The 24306-nt window shown below is 52.4% G+C and overlaps 9 protein-coding genes across 9 annotated transcripts; 6 read left to right on the forward strand and 3 right to left on the reverse strand.

The window, feature by feature from the left end:
• Positions 1–26: 26 nt before the first annotated feature.
• Positions 27–2299, forward strand: BDV17DRAFT_294277 (uncharacterized protein; the record flags this gene model as incomplete). The annotated part of the gene is made up of 2 exons (XM_073762803.1): positions 27–2126; positions 2180–2299. 2 exons carry the CDS (start codon positions 27–29, stop codon positions 2297–2299), a joined length of 2220 nt encoding a protein of 739 aa, XP_073612529.1.
• An 813-nt stretch (positions 2300–3112) lies between these two features.
• Positions 3113–3639, forward strand: BDV17DRAFT_294278 (uncharacterized protein; the record flags this gene model as incomplete). Its single annotated transcript, XM_073762804.1, has 2 exons — positions 3113–3257; positions 3290–3639. The coding sequence occupies 2 exons, from the start codon at positions 3113–3115 to the stop codon at positions 3637–3639; spliced, it is 495 nt and encodes a 164-aa protein (XP_073612530.1).
• A 2109-nt stretch (positions 3640–5748) lies between these two features.
• On the reverse strand, positions 5749–7107 carry BDV17DRAFT_294279 (uncharacterized protein; the record flags this gene model as incomplete). The annotated part of the gene is made up of 5 exons (XM_073762805.1): positions 5749–6136; positions 6196–6739; positions 6793–6829; positions 6886–6905; positions 6960–7107. The coding sequence occupies 5 exons, from the start codon at positions 7105–7107 to the stop codon at positions 5749–5751; spliced, it is 1137 nt and encodes a 378-aa protein (XP_073612531.1).
• A 1630-nt stretch (positions 7108–8737) lies between these two features.
• Positions 8738–11629, reverse strand: BDV17DRAFT_300217 (uncharacterized protein; the record flags this gene model as incomplete). Its single annotated transcript, XM_073764013.1, has 7 exons — positions 11418–11629; positions 10346–11368; positions 10227–10298; positions 9590–10180; positions 9278–9543; positions 9059–9231; positions 8738–9005 (listed from the first exon to the last, which is right to left on the reverse strand). Exons 1-7 carry the CDS (start codon positions 11608–11610, stop codon positions 8738–8740), a joined length of 2586 nt encoding a protein of 861 aa, XP_073612532.1. The 5' UTR covers positions 11611–11629.
• Positions 11630–13904: 2275 nt separating this feature from the next.
• On the forward strand, positions 13905–14357 carry BDV17DRAFT_271609 (uncharacterized protein). Its single transcript, XM_073758805.1, has one exon. The coding sequence runs from the start codon at positions 14101–14103 to the stop codon at positions 14293–14295; it is 195 nt and encodes a 64-aa protein (XP_073612533.1). The 5' UTR covers positions 13905–14100; the 3' UTR covers positions 14296–14357.
• A 651-nt stretch (positions 14358–15008) lies between these two features.
• BDV17DRAFT_271610 (alkene reductase) lies at positions 15009–16505 on the forward strand. The gene is made up of 3 exons (XM_073758807.1): positions 15009–15358; positions 15418–16053; positions 16110–16505. Exons 1-3 carry the CDS (start codon positions 15113–15115, stop codon positions 16437–16439), a joined length of 1212 nt encoding a protein of 403 aa, XP_073612534.1. The 5' UTR covers positions 15009–15112; the 3' UTR covers positions 16440–16505.
• Positions 16506–16596: 91 nt separating this feature from the next.
• BDV17DRAFT_300219 (acyl--CoA ligase) lies at positions 16597–18579 on the reverse strand (the record flags this gene model as incomplete). Its single annotated transcript, XM_073764014.1, has 5 exons — positions 18453–18579; positions 18243–18380; positions 17799–18164; positions 17240–17739; positions 16597–17158 (listed from the first exon to the last, which is right to left on the reverse strand). Exons 1-5 carry the CDS (start codon positions 18543–18545, stop codon positions 16597–16599), a joined length of 1659 nt encoding a protein of 552 aa, XP_073612535.1. The 5' UTR covers positions 18546–18579.
• A 1501-nt stretch (positions 18580–20080) lies between these two features.
• Positions 20081–21711, forward strand: BDV17DRAFT_283823 (MFS transporter; the record flags this gene model as incomplete). Its single annotated transcript, XM_073760426.1, has 3 exons — positions 20081–20298; positions 20371–20827; positions 20887–21711. The coding sequence occupies 3 exons, from the start codon at positions 20081–20083 to the stop codon at positions 21709–21711; spliced, it is 1500 nt and encodes a 499-aa protein (XP_073612536.1).
• A 1150-nt stretch (positions 21712–22861) lies between these two features.
• Positions 22862–24013, forward strand: BDV17DRAFT_294284 (WD40 repeat domain-containing protein; the record flags this gene model as incomplete). The annotated part of the gene is made up of 1 exon (XM_073762806.1): positions 22862–24013. The coding sequence occupies one exon, from the start codon at positions 22862–22864 to the stop codon at positions 24011–24013; it is 1152 nt and encodes a 383-aa protein (XP_073612537.1).
• Positions 24014–24306: the final 293 nt, after the last annotated feature.

The raw sequence follows: 24306 nt of genomic DNA on the forward strand, positions 1-24306 counted from the left end.
GATCTTGAAAACTGTGCCAACACAAGATGCGGTTTTCCAGTTTCCTCTTATTACCCCTTGCGGTGCACATCTGCACCATAACCGCGACCTCACAGACACCGAAAGACCCCTTCGAAGCCCTTAGCAATGCCGGTGCCAATGGTCATGTTCAAGCTCTCGCGAACCCAAAGCAATTCGCCGACGCTGCGGCGAGGGTTTCATTATCAATGGAGGTCGAGTCGGATGCGAAAGATCCAGACAATGATGAGTCGGCTTCATCACCGCTCGGGGAATTTGACCATGTATCGACTGGCACTGACGAGAGTTCTGATCGTGTGAGCACAGTCCAGGCCCTGGCACAGCTGCAGGATGTTCTCTCGGTCGCGTCGAGTTTGTTCTCCCTCGTCGGGAACAAGGACAAGGAGGGAAATGTTCCCTCACGGCCCGGGGGCCAGAAGTCCCATGCCGTCTCCGATACACATAGTGCAATCACAGCGGGGAGCTTAGAGACTGAACGGGAAGACGGTGGGTCTCTGAATATGCTGAAGGGTGTCGAGGCTTTGCAGAACTTGGCTTCGTTGGCATCCAGATCAAGTGCGCTTGCGGACAACGACAAGCCTGGGGGCGGTGGCTGGGTCAAGGCTGTCGAGTCTCAAACACAAGATGCTACATCCATAATGGGGAATTCAGGGTCTCTCAACTGTGAGAAAAAGCCCATCGAAGTGTCTGAAAAATTGTCACCACCGTCAAGAAAGCCATCCCCGTCTCAATCACCGCCAAAACTCACACAAACACAACCAGTCGATATATTCGCCCGACTAGAAGCAATCCGACGATTCAGCAAACTCGCTCAGAAACTGACCGTTCTAACAAACGAAACATCTGCAACCTCACTTCCCGAACGCTTGCACCTCATCCTCTCCGACCCAGAAGTAACGTCCACACTCTCCTACATCTTCACGAACGCCAATAAAGTCCTCACGCCCGAGGCCTTGAATCTCCTGAAGACATTCCTCCGTTCTAGTCCTCTAGTTCCAGACGAGTACCGTTCTCTTGCGATAACCATCGCTGACTCACTAGGCGCGGTGTTTAGTCCCGAGTTCGCGAGACATTTTGCGTCCGTCAGGGATACGCTTGATAAAATTGGCGTTAATCTCATTCCTGCGCTGAATGTCATATGGCGAGCGGTCCAGTGGGTTACGAATACGCTCGATCCGGTGTATATCGCCCAGGTGAATAGGCAGGTTCGCCTCTGGCGGAAGGCGTTAGCCTCAAAAGAGATGAAGGAATTCGTGGAGTATGTCGCGGATCCGGAGACTCTGAGGGTCATCACGGAGAGAATCTCCAGGGTGAAGAAGGCATTAACGCCTGAGCGGATTTGTCGACTGAATGTGCTCTTCGACGAATATGGACTGCTCGATGTCCGTGACGAGGAGTACCAGGCGTTTGGGGTGATAGTCGGCGAGAAGATCAGAACGCAGTTCGCCACCCCGGAGGGGATTCCCGAAATTCAGTCTTTCATCGACGGGTTGAATGGCCTTCTCGACTCGGGGGCCTTGACTGAGTTCTCCGACATGCTACATACCCGAGCAAAAGTCCTCATTCCAGCTGTAGCGGACGACATAGCCCAATTCACCCAGCACCTCGACGCAGTGACGGAAGCCCTCCCCTGGCTAACTGAATCGCTGCAAGACATAATTAACCTAATTCACTCCCTCCTCAACCCCGCGACACGTGCGGAGAAGCTCCTTGCGTGGCCCTTCTGGGCCGAGATGAACCTAATTCTCGACAAACTTTGTTCGACTCGGCCAGCAGCGTCTACCCCCGGGGCTCTGAGGAACCTCCTTGTCGCGACGGAGAGGATGTTACAGCCGCAGCGAGTACAGGATGTACGATGGCTACTTGCGGATGTTCTGCAGCACCCGGAGTATAATACTCCGTCTATCCTGGCGCCGGTTAGCTTTGCTGGACGGCATAATTTTACTGCGGTGGTGATGGGTGGGTTGGAAATGTTTGGGATGGAGGGTACTAGGCCAGTTACTTCGAGTGGATTGGAGGGTGCTCGGTGGGCGTTGGTGACTGTCGATACCTACCTCGCTCCTGATGAAGTGGAGGAGACAAGGGAGGCGGTTAGGATGCTTGCTGAGGTATGTATGCCACTTTCTACGCCGGGGAAGACGATGCGCTAATCGATGCACAGGCTGCGTCCTTCCTCATTCAGGTAATAGAGGTCTTCGACACTGACTCCTGCGCCCAGGACATGGTCAAAGAAGCGTGTTGGGACATGGCCAGGACTGAGGCAGTACATAACGAGCTATAACGCCATCCTTTACGATGCCCTGGGCTCTCCTCTTGCCTGGCCTTCGAAGCCCTAAAAGCGGGCCATTGGGACATGGTCCAGTTGGTAAACGAGACGACTGCCTGTGCGCGATGTTCCTCCTATACGCCGGACTGACCTTCCTTTCCGCTTATTGGCGCGTCCAATATCAGCTGGGCCATGATTCTCTCGATGATACGCCAGAATAACGCTCCTCTGCTTTTCAACCTACCCAGCCGCGTCTTTGAATGAATAAGGTCGAGATCGACTCAGCCCTAACAACCGACGGCTCGATACACACGGTGATACGCTGGACTTGTCTTTCTCACCTCCAACATTCTACTGATCTCCTTGTCTTACGCGGTCCCGGTCCCGTTTCTCTGATTTGATGGAGAGTATAGCCATAGACGTAAGCTAGAGGTTAGGGACAGGAATCGATTTCCGTTCAGCCACTTATTGCACCTGGCCCAATGCCAACCCTCTCGCCCAGTCCGTCCGCTGTACTTGCTTTTCTTCTGCATCGTCTTCGATCTCATACCTGTTCCCATATACAGTGATATCAGATTACCGGCAACAGTCTTTCAAGAGCTTTTTCTACACACACTGACCGATATCTCACTTTACATCTTGCAAACACTCATTTCCACCTCAACCGTCTCTCAACCGCCGCTTATACCGTCGTCATGGCCACCAGAACCGACCGTGTCCAGTACGACCAAAATCGGGCTCTAACTCCACCCCCATCTCCCCCTCCACGGCCCTGCGGTATATTCCACGCCGGACCGGATGAACAAGGTCCTGTCCGCCCGAGATCGAATGGCCTCAACGTCGCCGCTGAAGCGTTCGTCCCTGGCCAAACTAGACTACCGGGGTCAAAATGCCACAGGCACTAACCGACCATCCTCTAACTTCAACGTCGTGGCCACGACCGTGTGGACATCCCCTCTTATCACGCCTACTCGTAAGTATACGTCTGGGAGTACCTCCTCCCAGGCGCCTATCACGGTGTCAACCGCCAGGTAGCCGGGCAATACGTCACGTTCCCAGCGGCGAAGAAAAACCTGCACCCCAAGGACCCGCTCAACAACCTCTTCTATACTGTGACATGCCTCGTCAAGAAAACGAGCGAGATCCTCGCGTACCACGACTTCCATAACCGGAATGGGATCGAGCTTTGCGGTCGTGTCTGGCCGTATGCAAACTGGCTTGTGCCGTGCCAGTGCGCGTGGGAGTGGCCCGTTCCGACGATTTTGGTTACGATGAAGATGAGGGAGTGTGGCCGGGTGCAGGTTGGGTTTGCAATTGATGACGTTCTTATCCCGGCGAGTGGTGTTTGGGGGTAACATGGGTTAGTGTTGAAGTTATTGACCCGAGACTTTTGAATCGTGTGGATATCAGGCATTTGCAATCTATGCAGAAGTATCAGGAGCCGGACTTGGTATTGAGAACGTTAGGGACGTGGTCGGGAGATTGGGTCTGCATGTCCTTCTCGTTGACTTTTCCATGATCATTCATGTATAGGAGTATGGGTAAAGGGTTGGTGCCGGTGTTGGTGCTTGGAGGTTGTCTATGATCTCTTGGTTCCTTCATGGGTTTTATTGTATCCTGTCACCATATTTTGCTCTATTTATTCTGCTTGGATACTTGAATTGAAGCCTTATCCAGTGCCCAATCCCACCAGAGATCATGTGTTGAAGCGGAATACTTATTTGAATCCGATGCTCTGCATCATGACACCTAAACAAAGAATCCATCCATTACCCCGCATATATCACTCCATGAATCTTCATGACCGCATTCTTCTTCGGCCATGGCCTGTAATACTCCGGTCCGTGAAAGACGGCCTTTCTCAAACCACAGGCTTATAATACCGGTATATTCGCCATCAGGGTTAGGAAGCAGCTGCATAAATTGACGGAGTTGTATTCCGACAATTTGTCACCCTCTCTGCCATGGGCGTCAATAACTCACCTGGACATACAGTCCAGGTGTTCACTCCATGGCTCAACATAGGGTGTCGTAGTAGAAATGACACTCCAGAACTAGTCGATAGGAAGCTTCGAAATAAGCTTCTGACGTAAGCCCTAACTACTTCAATTTCTGCCAGAATAATCGCCGCTTGGCATCTTCTCCAGTCAAGAAACCGAGCTGTCTGACTGGAAATGCATTGTTGAGATCTAGTTTAAGATCGGTTCCCGGAAGCTATTTCCACGTGCCCCCGACTTCAGCTCGTGGCATTGTCGAGGGGTGGCTGGAAGTGCGTGGTCGGCGTGAGAAAAGGCTTTGTCTGGCACGTTTTCAAGCTTCTGTAGTTTGGTACGTCTTGCGTAATCAAACCCTAACTTGGGGCTACATCCTATGAGTTCAAAACGTAACCACCCAACAGCAACCTCGACCGGCTTTTAAATCGATTAAACAGCCTATTAATTTTACTAAAAAAAAAAAAGACAATACGGCCAAGCCATCTTCGAGCCTAATACCCAGACACGAATTGAGCGATCCCCACGCCAAAATTTGGTTCCAGGAACAGCCGAGTCGTGGCCGGGAATGCATCTCCGAAACAGACGTGGCCTACTGTCACCTTCTCATGCCGACAGAGTTTAATTTCCTAGTCGAATTCGTCCATAATTCCACCTCGCTGCGTAAGCCATACAAAGTAAAGTACGCAGTTCAGACTATATCATCAGTCTGATATCATACCACAATGACTTGGTAAACGTACCGGTACCTTTCACCGTGGATCTCCCGAGGTACCCCCGAGACCGGGGTATGTAAATTAATTTACATTAAGCACCTACTCCAACGGTTGTCTAACGCTCCGGTCCAACGCGAACGCGCCAACCCCGGGGCATGTTCTCGACTCTTCTTTTCTGGGTCTGCGGCTCCTGCCTCCAAAGGTTATGTCTCCGTTGGGTCCCGGCAGTGACACTGACAGCTGTCGCATGTCATCAAGACCGTTGTCAGTTTCAACGATCGACGACCCAGCGTGGCAGAGTCGCAATCATACGGTTCATGTCTTCTGCCAAAGTACACCCATGCGCATTCAGTCCAGTCCCTCTGTTCAACGATCAAACTCAGACTCAGCCGTCATGAATCATGACTCGTGAATAGACTTTTCAACGATCGCGAGCTCCGCAATATGCAGGGGGCCTGACTCGGCGCGGCTGGTAATTCGCATAAGTCTATAAGACGTCGGACTATAGGCCTGGTTTGCTGGTTTGTTATCCAGTGCCTTTGGACCTCGGCTTCCCTTCGGTTACCGACAGGCTCTGGACGTCTGATATATTCTTGTCTTATGGATTCTGTCTGAGAGGGGAATCTGGGATAGAAATTGCAGCACGCTAGCACCGTACCATAGGAGCACAAAAGAGTGAAAAATTTGATTACCTCTTTAGATAAAAGAAAGGACACAGCCACCCAATAAACATCCAATCTGGTGCTACTGAACCACCCTAGTATCGTAAACTCCCCGTCGGACTCCCCTGCAACCCGCGCCCCTCCACAACCTCAACCGTCTGCTCCACATCAACAGTCTTATGGATCCCCCCATGCCCGTCCCCCTTCATCCTCTTCCCACTTGCACCAGGCTGCCCGTCAACAGCCCCCGCATAGCTAATGAGATGATTTTCCTCGCTGTTCAGCTCATGGCCCTCCGGCTCGCGACGCGACATGTTCATCGACGCGCCCTTGTTCGTGTTCCCCTTCACCTTGCTCAACTGCATTGTCGAGTCCTGCTGCTGGTAGTACTTTGATTTGTAGCTGTGGTTGCGGACCTTCGCGATCACGATGTTGAGACTAGGCAGGCACGCGCAGATTAGACCCACGCCGCCTTCGGCGTTTCTATATATACCCAATCAGTAACCTATACGTTTTGGATGAGGGTAAGGGGGGAGACAAACCCAGAAAGAATAACACAAACAAAGAAAATCGTCATATTCGGGCTCGTCCCATCCCTGAGCACAAGCACAAGGCGATAAATACTAAACGCCGTCGCAAGTCCACCAGCACTCAGCATCCCCACAACCCGTAACTTCTTATTCCGACTCATCTGCAACGACCACGTCAACGGCAGCGGCAGCACAAGAATAAGCACATCCGACACCATGGATATCACACTGTCCGCAATAAGCGCCGCGCGCTGATCCAGACACGACGCATTTGGGTCGTCCTGCGTCCAGTACGCGGGGACGGGGTCGCACATGCGGATTTTGACGATCTCCGCGATGACGTAGTAGATTGTTATGCTTGCGAGGAAGCCGTAGATAAAGTAGACTTTTAATCTGTAGGGCGCGAAGATTCGGGTTAGGATGGAGAGCAGGGCGATTTTTGTGAGGAGCGCCATGGGGCAGTAGAGGACTGTCGCGATGTAGCAGAATTTGCGGAAGTGGACCATGTCGTCTGAGCTTACGTCGGTGTAGTTGAAGCCGCCGCCAAATTTTCCGACTGGATGGGTGTTAATGGAGGGATGTAGAAGTTGGGGTTGGGGGAAGACGTACCGACGATGGCGATGCCGCAGTAGCCCATGAATAGGAGCTGGAATGGAATAGTCAGTTCAGCCGCCGGAGACAGAAAGCTGGTACGGTACGAACCCATGCGAACAGACATGTCCCTGCAGTAGTCAGTATTGCCTCTCAAGAGAGGGAACGGGGGAAGGGCGACACACAATCCTCAACGCGAGTCCACTGCCTATACCAAGCGCGAATGCCGAATCGCATGAAAACGAAGAGTGAACAGATAGGAATGCACAGACATTGTGTAACTAGGTTGACAGTATTCAGGATATCGGGTCTGTCGTCGTAGTTGGTCGTCATGATGTAGTATGTATGTGTTGTAGTAGTAGTCCCAGAGCAAAGATTCAAATCAAGCCAGCATTCTGTTCAACTCCTGTCAATGCGATACGACAGCCGGCTGGCAATTGCCCGCTTCCGCTTCCCAGATAGAGATGGAGACGACGATGGGGATGAAATCGAGATGAGCCGAGCACACTATCGACGAGAACGGAGTAAAATGAAATGAAACGTAATGAGCGATGGAGCAGAATCGAGGGGGAATGAAAGAGTGAAGGCCTGCCACCCCAAGTTCCCGGCGGGGAGTGGAATAAGTATACTTAAGATTCAAGGGTAGAGACAAGGGAGCGAGAACAATAGCATACGGGCCCGGGAATTGAAAATTATCTGCACTGCGCCGCAATCCCCTCGGCTTGAGGTCAGCGTCAATGCTCTTGTTGCGATTGCGAGCTGCAGAGCGCTAGACTAAGTAGGTGTAGTACTCTGTAGGGGTAGGCGCATTGTCGGGAACGGGAAAAGAAGCAAAGAGAAAAGAAAAAGAGCAAGGGTATCATATCATATCATACTATTCAGACTAACTAACAACAGAGCGGCCATTGGAGAATACTATGCAAACGGCTCCATATACTAGTCTCCCATCGAGCCCGAGTCGTATCAGAATCAACTGTTCCAACGGAACCCGTCCCAGTTCGTACCCGAGGGAACCGTATCAGCAAATGCAGAGCGTCGATCATTTGTCTCGCCTGTCAATTGAACTCTGTTTTTCAGCACGTTATCTGGCTTAGGAACCAATGGAAATCTCAAGGTCCCACAATCTTTCTCTTGGCACAGCCCATGAGCGTTCTCGCTTCTACGTTCTCTACCCTGAAGAGGAAAGAACGCACGATCGGAATCAGATAGGCTGCGATAGGCTTGTGCTGGAAAAAGCAAGCATTCATCACAGACTCGGATCTTGGGGCCAAAAATCAAGCATTGGACGAGTGTAGGCACTAAGGAATGGATAGAGAACTGCTGGGACTTCGTGTGACTCGTCGGTTTTTCAGGGGAACCCGAGGAGTAAGGAGGACTGGGGCTGCAATGCAGTGCACTGCAATTATTGCATTATGCAAGCAGACCATGTCCAGAACCATCTACCCCAGCATGCCAAGCAGCATCTTGTCAACCTGACACTACCACCGAAATTTGGAGAACTGGTGAACGGCGCACGCAGTTCTTCGGCTCTTGGCTGGCACTCTTTTAGGTATCTCTGTTCGTCCAGCATTCGCAGCCGAGCTGGGCCCTGGTCAGTGCACGTGAGAGCTACGATGGCCGATGAGGGGAGTTGAGGCGCGAGGACGAAGAAAAGCGAAGAAAAAGCAAAGCAAAACTTCAAGATCAGCGAATGATTTCGCTACTGTAGCAGTGGATCAGCATCAGCAAGGAACCCGGCCCGTGGTGGATCAAACGGGTCCGAATCGGAAGCCTCGTCGTCATCCGATGGCGAGACAGATTGCGCTTTATAAAAAGAAGGTTTGACGGTCTCTTTAGTGCATGGGTCGTTCTTCGTGTCTGGAACGCAGCGGAGATTGCGGTGGCTTCATTTTGCAAATTACATATAGCCAGATACAGGAACAACCAGATACTATACGCAGGCAGCAATAATAAACCATGGTCATCACCACTCCTCTCGCGGCCGCGATGGACAGTATTTAGCCCAGTCCGGACTCCCTGTCGCAATCTCCTTGATTTCTTCCTGGGCCTGATCATCCAGAGCGTCCCATTCCTCCGCCCGATTGTTGGTCATCCAGGTCGCGTACTCCACGAGACGCTCGCGCGTGTGATCAATCCCCTCGGTATACATATTTTCAAACCACTCCTGGTGCGCCTCGACGAACGAGAAATCGGCCGGTTTACTGATGTTAGAGTCGTTGTCCATTTCCGCCCTAAGCATTGTTAGTGGGACCTTGACCGTGCGCGGATGGGGGGGGGAACGTACAGTACTCCCTCAATGGCAACGACTGTAGCTAGAAGCCCCTTGCGGACGACTTCGTGATCCATATACTTGCAGGTTGTCACAATCCGAGCGAGATCGCATGTCCGTCTCTCGTGGCTGTTGTCAACATCCTGGGGATCCTTGTCCTGGAAGACCAACTCGTTCTTGGCGAACATCTGCCAACTTATTAGCGGGAGCTTTATGTTCTATTTGCAGACTCACATTGAATTTGTGGTTGTTCTGCTTCTGGGCCAGAAGAACCATGCGTTCAGCCTGGGTCAATTCAGTCCCCAGATTCTGCAGCAGAGACCGAATGTAGTTGGGTGGGGGCTGCGCTGCAGCTGGCTTGGGAACGTTCGCTGTCGGAGTCTTCGACTTGTCCCAAAACTGAGTTACATACTCACTGCACTCGGCATTGTTGCCAAATTTCTCGGTGTGGAGGTAGTCAAGATATTGCTTGATCCAGTTGCCTTCGTAGATGTGCTCGGCTATTGAAGTTAGAATGGCTAGTTGCATATGATATTAGATACATACTGCTCCACGTCCGAGTATCGCCCTCTTCCTTGACGAAGACAGCAGCGCGGGGCACCAGGCCATCTTCCTGTGTGAGCACTTCAATGTCGGTGTCAGGAACACACCCTCTGGTGCCAGGGCTGCAGGCAACGAGTGGGATCACAATTGGGACAGTAACCTCTGTTTGCAACGCGGTAGGGGAGTTGTATCGAAGTACTTTGTACTTGTAGTCCTCACCACTGCCACAGTTCAAGTATATCGGCCGACGACTATGCTGTCTCTGTCGCTTCTCCAGGTCGATCATGCCCAGAGACCGGGCAGTGAGTTCGCCCATTTCTTCGTCTTCGGCAATCTCCTCCTCGGTCAGCTCCTCATACAGCATTCCATCTACCGGTAGTTCGGGAAGGCAGTACCCTTCGGACAGTGTTCCAAAAGACAGACAAGACTGCGGGAATTCGTAGAGGTCGTCTTTCTCGAACAGGGTGGCGGTAAACAGGGTGTCTCTATTATCGCTGAGCTCTCTCCAGGCCTCGAGCACAAGATTCGCACCAACGTTGGCATCAATGTTGACGCCGAATGGGTCGCCACTACCCTCGCAGAATCCCATCGTATCTGCATTGTTAGCCTCATCTTTGCCCCTCGAGACGTTGTTTCTCACCATGACCAGAAGCCGCTGTAATAGTCAACTCAGGGACTTTAAGCGCAAGATCAACCCCAAATCCGTTGTCGTCTGTCCAAGTTAGCAGCCGGACCGCCAAGGGCATTTTGGGCACTCACCCAGTACCGTCAGACTGACAGACAGCGCAATCTCAGTGTAAAGCCGCGCCTGGGCATCGATCATAGCCTGAATCCCAAGCGGGTCTGTCTCAATAACAGGAGCCCATCCGAAAGTTTGGAGCTGATCCTCAGCTAGCATATCAAGCTTGGCTATGGATGAGTCCGGAATGCGCGCAGTAATACCCGTAGAAACTGAGGCGTTTCCTCCGATATAGTCAATCACATATCCAGCATTCAGCAGGATCCGAGGGCCAAACTCGAAAATTCCGGGAATATTCCATCCAGACACGGGAATCTCCAAAACCTCGAAGTCCTGCGACGGCTTCACAAACTGCCGGTAGTCAAGCTCGCCCTCAAACTCCAGGCTCAGCCCGACATGAGCTTGGACACCCTGCGGGGTGACTGTAATCTCGAACTTGTCGACATCGATTTCGCCAAAGCCGAGGGTCGCCTCGACATGCCCCGCAAAGACCATGGTTCCTGAAGTCCCACAGTTGTTGCAATTTGCCGTCAGTGTTCCGTTGAGTGGGGGGTTGCGCACCTGCCACTGGAAAATCTCACGAGGGAGTGTGGCTTCCAGATTCAGGCGAAACTTCTCGTCCAGGTCCGGGATAATGTCGCGCTTGTCATTGGTTCCATTATTGTCGAGAACTACCTCTTGAAAGTCAAGCACGAATGAGCTCATCACCGTCTTCCAGGTACTCTCCGTCGCATCGAAAATGACCCGGTGCATCGTGTCGTCGAATGTCACGCCTCGCACCACCCAGGGTATATGCGAATTGTCCTTTGCGCATCCCTTCCAGCTTAGCACGAGGACGAACGAGCGCAAGTCGTTGTAGTTCACCCACTGCCAGGCAATCTTTGCTGCGGCATAGATAATGAAGTTCTTGAACGTGATGGAGAAGTCTTCCGCTGTGCAGGTGGCTGACTCCAGGGCAAAGGAGAACTTGTCCATGTCCAGAATGCGTTCGTCCTGCTTGGCGTAGGCCACCATACTGACTACGACGGCCTTGGAGTTCGGTGCTGTCTTAACGGTTAGGGTAGGCCGGGCTTCCATAGGAGAGAAACGTACCGTCTGTTGAAGCCCACTTGAATGTCTCATGGTCCGACAGGCCGACAGACGTTGCGTCGGTGTCATCCCTCGCAGCCAAGTCCGTGTCCCAGACATCACGAGGAACCCGAACGAGCTCGGAGTAGTTGGGAGAGGCAACGGCGAGGTGCAGGAACAGCCAAATAGAGGCTGCAAAGATCGCAAGGGTACGCATTCTGATATCAACTATCGAGGTAACAACAAAGAATGCTTTCAACCCGCGGTTGAGTAAAGTTGACTCTTTTGGCCTTTCTCGGGAGATTCTACGGAGCATTTATGCCCCCGGGCAGTTTTTCACTATGCATGCAGCCGGGGCTTTGCTAACTTCAGCTCGTGATAGAAACAACATACCTATCACTTCCCCTCCATGGACGCTCGTGCCCACAATACGCGCCCAACAAAAATAGGGCACTCCTCGATATACTTCCAAACGTTCATTTCCCGTATCAGGAATCCCAACGACCAATAGACAAGACAGATCGAATGCCGAGTCGAGGGCGCTAAGGAATACGATGTTGCACTGCTTGAGTATATCGCACCTGCAGGCTGCAAGGCATCTTTTCGGCCGACGCGGAGAAGCACCCCATATCCAAAACGACAAAGACCAACAAGAATGTTGCATCCTACAAGGGTCGGACCGTGGTGGCGCTCTATCCAATTGAGTACAGAATAAGCTATTAGATACCATCGGGCATGCTTGCGGAATGTGGGAGCCAGACCCTGATCGACTTGGCTGGCAGTGGGATCGGGCTAGATCTATGCCCAAACTCGAGGACTCGTCAGCTATAAACTTATACGCCCCAACCACGGCTCGTCAAGTGAAGCACTAGAACACGAAGGCAAGAAGCGGACAACTTAGCTTGCACCAGGAAAACATCTTTCTGCGTGTCTGTGGGTTGTTTTTTCTTTTTTCTTTTTTTCTTTTTTTTTCTTTTTTTATTTTCGCCCCATCGCGATTCGACTCGGCCACGATCACGCCAAGGGATCGATTGAGTGCGGCTAAACACGATCCTGTCCCTGTCATATTGCCCTTGGCCGCCGATGAGTACCAATCACGTCTGCGCCTGCATTTGGGAGGCGGGATGATCTCATATCCCACCCGTCGAGTCCCTGCATGTACACATCGCGTGACACAGCTGGCAGCGAGGTTAGATCCTTCTCTCCGTTGAAGCCTAAAGGATCGAGCGTCGAGCAAGGGCTAGACTGCTTCTAGATATCAGCGCGAGGGGCGCGTCTAGTCTCAATTGCCCACGGTCTAGATGCAATCCTGAAGATCGAAAAGGGCAGCAAGGCACTAGGCTTCGGGATCTGATGGATGGAGCATGCTATTCAGGTATATCAGCGCACCCAGGTTGTTCAATGGCAGTTATATTGATACAAAGTTCACAATCAGCATCCAGTGCTGACTGGTAGTGGACTCCTTGGTGCTTGGGAGACCCGAAATATATATTTTGCTCGGCATACAATCGAGCGACACCAGTTGGATTCAACCAAGGAATACATGGCATTGACTGGTCGTCAATCCAATCGCGAAAGAAAGTGCAGGCAGTATCAGAATAAAACAGAGCCGAATGTGTATGCATGGCTGGAAGGCGAATCTTGGAACCAGGGCAAGGCTGTCACACATGCAGAGGATTACCCAACCCTCCACCAACCTCCGTCAGACACTGGGAATGAACAAATTCGGCCATTTCACCCGCTCTATAAGTTCCAGGACCTCATCCATCACGAGACAAATCGTTTGTCGCTATCTTCTAGGCACTCGCTCCATCACCACTGGGCGCGCACAGGAGCCAACCGAGGAATTATTCCGATACACCAGCGGTCGCTGGCCCTGGGACGAAGAACAGCAGCTTCGCGACCGATACTCCCCTTTCCATGTTCCCGAGCTTCAAAATCGGGAAACTAGCAGAGGGCTCATTCAACAAGAGGGTCAGGCTTACCATGAATGATGGATCAAGCGCAATTGCACGCATCCGTCATTCGGCCGTGGGGCTTCGGATCTATACTACGGCTTCTGAGGTTGCGACTCTGGACTTTGTAAGAAGGCCACTATCCCGTTTTCACCCCGTCGGCGGTATCTCCAGGGGCTAACTTGAGCCCCGGTCGGGCCCTTGTCCTGGACGTTCTGCTCCCCCTCCCCCCCCCCCGGGTCTTTGTTTGGAGTGCAGATGTAAACAATCATGTTGACTCGGAATATATCCTTATGGAGCATGCGAAGGGTACGAATCTAGATGACGTCTGGCACGACCTGTCTGTAGAGAAAACAGATCATTATCATAGAGGATCTCGTCTCCCTGGAGAAGAAGATGCTTTCTGTATTCTTCGACAGGTTTGTCGGCCAGGCGATGTTTTCACAACCTTGATCTGGACTAGAAGACGAGAATCAGGAATAAATGGAACAAGTCAATCATTCTTTACCTCTACGGGCTCGACAAAGTCAAGGAAGTTCGTTTGCTGGACAAAATTGTCCGCTTCCGACATGGCCGAACTCGCTGCGAACCTGTCCCTTTTGTCGGTGATACCTGGGACGATGAGATTATACCCTTGCGGGAATTACTCATCTGGATTGACAAGTAAGTACATCACTCCAGTGGGATCCTTTCTGCTACCATCACGAAACCTCAAAACGGTGATTCCTGGATCTTACCAACGGACTTGCTAGATGCTGGGACAGATAAGCTTTGGATTCCCGTGCCCCATCCATTTTATCCCTGACGAACTGCGTCTTCAACGCAGGAAGGCAAGGGGTGGAATGGAGTGCAGGACTTTTGGAACTCCATTGAGTTCGTCATTCCCAGGCACGGGGGGACGACTAATGGTCGATCTGACGATGCGCGTACGCTTTTCCAGGAACTGATGGAGACTGGGCTGAATGGAGGGAGGGAAAAGAAACGAGGTGAGTGGTTCTGGTTAGTGATTGGGATTCAGGCATGCTATGGCACTTCTAATCATAGAATTCTTAGGAGCTGAGTGTTCACCATGATAACGGCACGAAGAACGCACAGCGTTACAGGGCGGTAATTTGCAAATACGAGCGTAATCTTCAGCTGAGACAAACTGCTGCCAAGCTGTCGTCTAGGATTACTTGGGTTCGCAGATGGCGATCATGCTCATGAGCGACCGTCGCGACAATCATTGAAAGGCCGCTGACGACTTGGAAGATGAAGTTAGGGCATCGACAATCGCGATCCTGCACCAACAGCAAGCGGCATCTCCTATCGATACCGCCCCCAACGACAATCGTTCCTTTGCACCCCTTATCGATCTCATTGTCGTTCAGGAGGCGCCCAACTTCTGCGAGTCGGAACCACATGAAACGCGGCCTGTGGCTAAGAAGCTAAGACAGGCGGTCTCATACTACTAACCCATGCTAACGCGCACTAACATCCACCCTGGCATCGCTCACTGGGCCGCGGCCCCCAACCCGCTGTCAAGGCTCATAACTGCCCCATTTACTGTAGCCCGCTTGAGTGTCGTGTCGGATGTCCGACAGGCCGATAAGTTGCTGTTGAGAAGAGGATGAGGGGTAGCTTGAGTGAGTGGGTGAGGGAGAAAGAGCGATAAGGGGATTGTGCTCCGCAGGCATAAATTCGTATCTAGCTGCAGGCGCCGCGGTTATCGACATCATCGTCTACCCCGAAACAATCCCATTGGTACTTGCATATCCTCTCACCATGGGCTCGCACCAGGAATCCAAGCTCTTCGAACCGCTCACCATCGGCAATGGCAAACTCACCCTCAAGCACCGCGTCGTCCATGCCCCGATGACTCGCAACCGCGGTGTGCCTGCCAATTCCACGAGCACCCCCGAGAACCCCAATCGCATTTGGTACCCGGGCGATTTGATCGTCGAGTACTACAAGCAGCGCGCGACCGATGGCGGGTTGATTATCTCGGAGGGAATTCCGCCTTCACTTGAGGTAAGACCTTACTCATTCGACCCAATTGGGCTGTTAGGATGCTAATAGCGAGTGTTTAGAGCAACGGTATGCCTGGCGTCCCCGGCCTCTTCACACCCGAACAAACCGCCGGTTGGAAACGAGTCGTCGACGCAGTCCACGAAAAGGGAGGCTACATCTACGCGCAACTATGGCACGCCGGCCGCGCCACAATCCCCCAGATGACCGGGTTCCCTGCCGTCTCGGCCTCCGCGACGGTCTGGGACTCGCCTACAGAATGCTACTCGCACCCGCCCGTCGGCGCGACCGCGCAGGTGCCGTACTCGGAACATCCGCCGATCGAGCTAAGCGTCGAGCATATCAAACGGACAATTGAAGACTATTGTAATGCGGCCAAGGCGGCGATGGAGGCGGGCTTTGATGGGGTTGAATTGCACGGTGGAAATGGGTATCTGCCTGAGCAGTTCCTTAGCTCAAATGTTAACAAGCGCACGGACGAGTATGGCGGGTCTCCGGAGAAGCGGTGCAGATTTGTTCTGGAGCTTATGGAGGCACTGAGCAAGACGGTGGGTGCTGATAAGTTGGCGATTCGGTTGAGTCCGTTTGGCCTGTTCAACCAGGCGCGTGGTGAGCAGCGCGTTGAGACTTGGTCGCATCTCTGTAAGGAGCTCAAGCGGACGCTACCTGAGCTGTCTTATGTGAGCTTCATTGAGCCGGTGAGTTCTCTTCCGCTACCCAACGGCAAATGCAGCGTAGACTGATAGCTTGACAGCGCTACGAGCAAATCTTCAGCTACGAAGAAAAAGACCGCTTCCTGGGCTCCTGGGGCTTATTAAACGTAGACCTCACCCTGTTCCGCGAGATCTTTGGCTCAACGCCTTTCTTCTCGGCCGGTGGATGGGACAACAAGAACTCGTGGGGCGTGCTGGAGAGCGGCCGTTATGATGCCCTGCTGTATGGGCGGTACTTTACGAGTAACCCGGATCTTGTGCAGCGGTTGCGCAGCGGGATCGAGTTTGTCCCGTATAAGCGAGAGAGATTCTATGGGCCCTTCGAAGATAATAAACTTTGTTACGTGGATTATCCAGCTGCGACGCAGTAGGTGGGCATACCCATATAGCTATATAGAACGAGAACGAGTGAGTTGGGTTGAATTACCGCGCTGCTGAGCGATGAAGTCTACAATATAAATTCATTAGTCGTAATCCCATGATGTTGCAGTTTGTTAACTACCCATTGCATAAGATAATATGTCCAAGTTACAACCTGACCTCACCCCTCCTCTCCTTCTCCGCCTCCTCCCTCAACACCCTCTTCAATATCTTCCCACTCGCATTCTTCGGAATCGCCTCCACAAATCTCACACCCCCTGTCAACGCCTTAAACCTCGCCAGCCTAGCCTCAAGAAACTCCCTAACCTCCTCCTCCCCCAATCGCACCCCAGCCTCGGGCCGTCTCACAACATAAGCCCTCGGCAGCTCCGTCTCACCCCCATCCCCATCCATACTCCCACCCTTAACCCCGATAACAGCCGCATCAACAATCCCAGGATGCGCCAACAGCACGGCCTCGAGTTCCGGCGGCGCAACCTGGAACCCTCTAACCTTGATAAGCTCCTTCTTCCGGTCAACGATGTACCATTTCCTCGTTGCACGATCGCAATACGCTATGTCGCCTGTGTGGAAGAAACCTTCTTCATCGAATGCCTCGGCGTTTGCGGCGGCGTTGTTGAAGTACCCTGGCGTTATTGTCGGGCCGCGGACGCAGAGTTCGCCGGGCCGATTGTAGGCGCTTATATTCTCGCCGGCATCATTTACGAGTCTATATAGTTCTGTTAGCCCCGCACCTTGTACTTGTACCTATGGCTGAGGAGAGATTGGAAGGGGGGATATGGATCCATACTTCGCCTCAACATTCCCAATCAACCGCCCCACACTCCCCGTGTCATCACCCTCCGGATAGGGAAAGTTCATTGCGATACAACTCGTCTCCGTCATTCCCCAAACCTGCGTGAAGGGCGCCCCCTCACTCATCAACATTCTAATCCTCCCCTGCACACCCTTATCCAGCGGCGCGGCCCCGCACGTCGCCATGCGCGCAGATTTCAAAAATGGCTTTGTATGCGTTAATCTATTCATGAGGATAGCGATCGCAATGGGTGGAACCAGGCCAAGGTCTGTAATCTTATACTTTTTGAAGGTGTGTAGGTATGTTGATAATTCAAACCGACGCATCATGTATAGTGTGTGTCCCGCCTTCAGAAGGCCGAAGTGTGTACTTGGTGCGGCGGCGGCGTGAAAGAGGGGGACGGCGATTATGCGGCTTGGCTGGTACGGACGTGGGTTTGTTTCGAAGACGAGTTCTTGTTGTGCGACGAGGTTGTGGTGGGTTATTGTTACGGCCTGGTTTTTTTCATGTTAGTATGTATATTGAATGAGTAGCAAAATTGGCCAGGATATACCTTGGGCAACCCTGTCGTCCCAGAACTAAACAACCTCGCAGCACTCGTCGTCTTCGCTGTGACTTCATCATCAAAAGAAACCCAAGGCCTCTGACCATGATTAAACAATTCCCTCCACGAGATCCGATCCTTCGGAATCCTCTGCCCCTGCGTATCAAATACGCGCACCCGATCCTGGCTGATCCCAACCTGCCCCGCGGCATCAAGAATAGGATCTAACAATTCCGGCTCCGGCTCAGAAAGAACGAACTTCGTCTCCGACGCGCGGAAATGGTGCGCTAGTTCGTGAGGCGTGTAGGAGGGGTTCGTCCCCGTGAAGATTCCGCCGCAGCCGACGATGGAGAGGACGAGCATGGGGTAGTAGATCTGGGAAACCATTAATCCTATTTCCTGCTGGAGATGAAAACGGGCGACAGGTTGAGGACGGGAAGGGAGGGGGGATACATCATTAAACGAATGAATCGCGACACAATCGCCCTCCTTTATGCCCCAGGCGCGCAGGCCCGCGATGAGTTGTCGGACGATGGCGCGCGCTTGGTTGAATGAGATGGATCGCGATGGATTCGCAACGTCGATGAAGACCTGGTAGTAGAATTAGACGCGGTGACTAGACGTTCGGTGGATTTGGGATTGCAGGGAGCTTGAGTAGCTTACCGGTCTGTCGGGGTCATACTTAGGGTTCGAGAAGAGATACGTTACGATATCCGTGTACGGGATCAGGACGCGATGGAGGGGTTCAAAGATCATCTTGCCCAGTATACTGTATAACTTGATATCTGCTGCTGATTTAGGTCAAGAAGGAAGCCTGTATCGAAAGAAAACTCGAAGATTCAGATTCCAACTTGAAACTGCGAACAAAGACCTGACGATCACCCCGCTCGGTTCCTCGGTTGGGGTCTCGGTCCAACGCTTGTTCACCAGGCGTCCAATTGTGCTGGACATGGCTAGCCTAAAAAGGCTACAGAAGAACAGAGTTAAGGGTCCAGTGCTGGAAGTCACCTCACCGACGTTCCTCAACCCATGGTCTTTTGGAATGTGGCTGCCGAACGATGTCATACTTCCAAGACGACTGGGGTATATCCGACACGTGACCTAGGGTCAGACCTGGCTCTCTGCCTGAGGCACGCTAGGTCAACTACCAAGCAGAGGATGCAGTGCAGCCAGTCTCCCGGAAAGACAATGACCTAACCCGGGACCGAGATCAAACACTGCGCACCACCGGAGACAATGAGTCGGTAGGGCGACAATTCATTAGTGCGATAGGCGTCAGGTCCCTGGACCGAGGAACACCATTGCCTAAGGCCGGTCGCGAGACAGCTTCGTGCTTTAAGTGATCCAGATCACCCAAAACCGAGATGGGATGGCGACCCATGCTTGCGATGTCATGGTTTATACATTTTCTTCCAGACTGGCTAGAAACATTTCATGTTCGCAGACGATACCTGTAGGCTCTCATTGAAGCTAAGGTTAGTAATAAACTTACCCGGCGCGGAGATAACGCCAACGTCCGGATGTACAGAGTAGTATGTTAGGGCTTCCAGGGTCCAAGGGAGATAGAATCTCCACGCATCAATAAACATCTTGTTCGGTCGATGGATGGACAGTTTTTCGCTGTGCCCTTGTCTGGAATATGGCCCCGGCATAGACATGCAGACAAGACTCGAACTGGAAGAAAATAATCGCCCCCGTAATCTCCGTCTCCAAATCAAATATCATCCGACCCATGCGCATGAAACCAATACTAATCGCACAAATCGCAGAATCAGATTGGCACTGGACAGTCCAGAGGGTGTCAATCTGACGATCTCACGTTATCTCCATCAGCCAACCGATCCAATGCATGCTCTATGCTGAGTTCCCCTGCACAACGGCAATTCCCGCCCCTTATGCAGTCAATACGACGAGTACGACGCGCCACCCATGGAAGCTTCGACAGTGCATAACCGGCGTTTCCCCGCATAAAGAGAGGGTCGTCGGAGTTTAGAGCCGAATAATGTCTTTGATTAGCCGCTTCTTAGTGAATCTGTGCATAACATTCATCTGGCCAGATCCGAGGCCATCCCGGGTAATCCTACCTACGGAGTAGTGAATGGGTACAGCCTTCGTGGGGTAGATTGGAGAACTTGTCGTATTGCGTATTCAGCGTATAAAAGGAGTCGGACCACGCTTTTTGAAGGATTCGTTGCGCTTTGGAGTTTTTTTTTTTTTTTTCACGGTCGTCTGTCAGTCTGGGTGCTGCCTTCGGTCACTGTAATTGTCGAAGGAAAGAAAAAGAAGCGGAAATGTCGTCCAGCGTAACAGAAACAGATGTCGAGGCCAATGTCGAACGAGGCCTCGGAGTCAACGAGAAACCCGACTTCGAAAAGACCAACACCAGCGATGCGCATGTCCACGAGAAAGTCGGCTGGGATGGACCCGATGACCCCGCGAACCCAATGAACTGGTCGACGGCGAAGAAAGCGTCGCAACTTGTCCTCATGGCCGCGAATACCTTTATCACGTAGGTCCCCAACAGCCCCGGTCCCAACACAACACAAACCCGTAAGGATAATGCTGATAGATCGCTGGACAGCCCCCTCGCCTCATCCATGTTCGCCCCCGGCATCGGAGGCGTCATGCGCGACTTCCACAGCAGAGACTCCATGCTCGCCAGCTTCGTCGTCTCCGTCTTCGTCCTCGGCTACGTCGTCGGCCCATTCATCATCGCCCCAATGTCCGAGCTATACGGGCGCGTCCCCATCTACCACGGCTGCAACCTGATCTTCCTGATCTTCACAATCGCGTGCGCTGTGAGCCAAGATATGCCGCAGCTCATTGTGTTCCGGCTGTTCGCGGGCATTGCAGGCGTGTGTCCGATTACGATTGGGTCGGGGACGATCGCCGATATGATTGTTCTGGAGAAGCGCGCGGGGATCATGGCTGTTTGGGCGCTGGGACCGATCCTGGGACCGATTGTTGGGCCGGTTGCGGGGGGTTTTTTGGCGGAGGCCGAGGGGTGGAGGTGGGTGTTTTGGGTTATTGCGATCACGGTAGGCCACCATCCATACTCTTTCCTACTTATATGCCCATGCTAACATGATGAATGTAGACAGCAGTCATCAGCATCGGCGCCCTAGCCGCCTACCGCGAATCCTACGCGCCCGTCCTTCTTGCGCGTAAAGCGAAGAGACTCGCAAAGGAAACCGGCAACCCAGCATTGCGCTCGATCCACGACACCGGCCGGACCCCGAAACAGATCTTCATCGACGCATTCACGCGCCCAGTGAAATTCCTCTTCCTCAGTCCCATCGTCTTCCTCTTCTCGCTCTTCGCGGCCGTCTCCTACGGGTACCTATATCTCATGTTCACGACCTTAACGGGGATATTCGAGGACCAGTATGGCTTTTCCGCGTCTCTTGCTGGACTGGCGTATCTTGGGTTTGGAGTTGGTAGTTTGATAGGCCTCGTTATTTCTGGTGTTGTGGGGAATAAGATAGCCATGGCGCATACAGCGAAGGGTGTCTTCCGTCCTGAATCTCGTCTTCCACCGATGATGTTCGGCGCGTGGGCGATTCCCATTGGACTATTCTGGTACGGATGGTCGGCACAGGCTCAGACGCACTGGATCGTACCTATTATCGGGACGGCGGTCTTTGCAGTGGGCCTGATGACCGTCTTCATGGCGGCAAACACATACCTCGTTGACTCGTACCTGTTACATGCGGCGTCTGTGACGGCCGCTAATACTGCGTTGAGATCGTTGGCTGGGGCGGTCTTGCCACTTGCGGGACCGGCAATGTATGATGCACTAGGACTAGGGTGGGGGAACTCATTGCTGGCATTTATTGCGCTGGCGATGTGTGCTTGCCCCGTGTTGTTTTGGAAGTTTGGGGAGAGGATTCGGACGCATCCCCGGTTTCAGGTTCGGTTGTAGATACGTGGGTTTGCGGGTTGTATATAGATTTTTCGTTGTTTGGATATATCCGTACTTGTCAATCAGAGATAACATAAAATAGCATGGGTAATGACATAGATGATACTGATATTTGAATACTGCTTGTGCGGGTGACACTGCGCAGTGGCCATATATATTCCGACGGTGGGCCGAGTACCGACAAGCCGCCACACAATCCTACAGCATATGAAGAGCAACAAAGGACCTAACAGGAGAGGCGAAACCCCCCTTGAACTTGGCCAGGGTCCCATATACTGAGGTAATAATCCTACAACTCTAAACCCCTTAACAAAGGCAAAGTAGGTATTTGGATGCCTCCAATATTAACGTCTTTGTCTTCGATCCCGCCAAATGGGGACTCGCACACAGTCATCATCCATTGTATCAATCCCAACCATCTCACACATAAAGCATCTACTAGGAAATGACTTCTGCGTCTGCACAAGTTATTGTCATATAATCGATGTAAAAGAAAACGTAATCAAGACAGCCCCTTTGCAATGTGCACATGACCGCGAACCCCCAGTCTAATTATTTGGTCGAAGCAGGTACTCCTTGACTGAGTAATGCACAAAATGAACCGTATGCCCCGACAAGGGCTCGTTCTCACTTGGGCTCTTTAATTCAATCAATGATCCCAGCGGTTGGCGGAGAACATCATTCACGTGGTCTTCAACATAATTCTCATGACAGTCGTCCGGCAGTTCGTCTGCAGGATAGCAGGCACATCCTCGTCAATATCACCACTCAGAACCAGGGCCTCGACCAATTCGCGAACAGTGAGGGAACTCCCGGCAAAGAGCACCCAGCGGAGTATCCTGATAGCCCGATCTCTTTCCTCCTCATCAAGCTCGCAGATGCGGGCCAAGTCTCTCTCATATGCCTGCTCCAATCCCGCAGGCACCTAGGACACAACAACGTCGAGCTTTTTAGCATTGACACCTGGCTTCAGTCGATGCGAGAGCAGATGCATCCAGAGGAATGTTCCCTCCGCTTTGTCGGCTGCCTTTTCTGCCAGTCGCGCTCGAACGTTCTTGGGCTTTTTGGAGAGTTTGAAGTCAATGACGTGGCGAGACACCGTGGCGACGTCCCGCGTAGCGTCGGACTCTGTGATTGCATATAAGTCAGGATGGCAGAGGGATCGCGCTTGGCCTCGTTTTCGGAGACGCAGAAGAAGTACGCTGTACTCATCGGTCGCTGCTTCTTTAGATACTTGATGATTCGGAAGCATTGTCGTCATGACATCCTCGCCTTCGCGCCGAACGGATTAAGAATCGCTACGGCTCCAAGGACAACTAATGGGATTGAGATATGGAATCCTTTGATCAATCCCAAGAACAGCCTGAAAGGGCGATCAGGAGTGACCTCTGGCTCTCTTAATAATTGTCTGCCGCTGTTTGCCCTCTCGCCAAATGGCTCTGTAGCTGCGACCTCGCAGAGCGATAGACCCACGGTTTTACTGATCGTTGACGTTGCTAGCAAGAAGATTGTGCGCCAATTCGAGGCCTATGGAGTCCCGGAGGCCGTTGCTTTTTCAAAGGATGGAACAGTCGTCGCGGCAAAGACATTCTTATACATGAACAGGCAGAGGGGAGACAATGATAGCGCAAGTGATCTTACATTTGACGATGATGATGACGTGGTGTTTATTCAGAAAAACCTGCAAATTGCTGGGGACCGGCATCCTTGCTGGCTGGAGGTGTGGAACGTCAGTTCAACCGGGACCAGGTTATCCCTTCCCTTCAGGAGAGGATTTCCCATGAAATATCGCGAGGCCCCACTCGCAGTGAGCCCCGATGGGACAAGAGTGGCATTGGCGATTGACCCGATACCGGTAGATGGCTCGCGGTCCGCACGAGGCATCGCGGCCACCGCCGCCAATTCCAGCAAAGCCGTGCAGGTGGAAGAATGGGATATCATCGACGGTGACCTCCTCTGCGCGCACACTCTACATGCGGACCAATCGTCAAAGGTGTCCAAGATCGAATACTCCAGGGATGGGCCCAAGATCAACCTTATCCACCACAGAGAAGGCCCGGTAGGGCTATCCGCCAATCCCTCAACGACCACTACGAGCACTACCATCACCATACGCATCCAGGCGTGGCATATTGGCCAGAATACGCTAGTGACACACCATGAATGGCGTGCCGGACCGCGAGAGCAGCCCAGAACAGGAATCTGGGTCTCAGAAGACGAGGCCTGGATTTGGTACAATGGACACTGCATCCTGTATATCCCGGGTTATATGAGGCCATTGTATGTCTCGGGACATCGTTAAACGCGGTATGTATATGCGATGAGGACGGTGACGCTGACCGTGCATTAATTGGTTGGATCACTATCGATGGTGTGTTGACTACTTTCCGTATCGACTTGGCCGAGTTACGGTTCTCCCTAGGTGAGATTGGGGGCTGATTGTGCGCGACGTATACCAAAAGCGAGTGTACAGGCTAGCTGGACCGTAACCTTACCTACCTACCGTTATATCGAGTCTTGATAAGGAGTCTATCGCTGAAGCCCTGTGACTTGAGAGAGCGCGATGATATGCCACTATCGCCTGGTATGCGCCCC

The sequence above is a fragment of the Aspergillus undulatus genome (genome assembly GCF_047715775.1).
Source record: "Aspergillus undulatus strain CBS 261.88 unplaced genomic scaffold BDV17scaffold_51, whole genome shotgun sequence".
In the NCBI taxonomy this organism is placed as follows: Eukaryota; Fungi; Ascomycota; class Eurotiomycetes; order Eurotiales; family Aspergillaceae; genus Aspergillus; species Aspergillus undulatus.

Coding starts and splice junctions, on each gene's coding strand:
- BDV17DRAFT_271609 (XM_073758805.1), top strand. CDS start 14,101: ATGCTGGGACAGATAAGCTTTGGATTCCCGTGCCCCATCCATTTTATC.
- BDV17DRAFT_271610 (XM_073758807.1), top strand. CDS start 15,113: ATGGGCTCGCACCAGGAATCCAAGCTCTTCGAACCGCTCACCATCGGC. Junction 15,359..15,417: donor GAATTCCGCCTTCACTTGAG/GTAAGACCTTAC, acceptor GCGAGTGTTTAG/AGCAACGGTATGCCTGGCGT. Junction 16,054..16,109: donor ATGTGAGCTTCATTGAGCCG/GTGAGTTCTCTT, acceptor ATAGCTTGACAG/CGCTACGAGCAAATCTTCAG.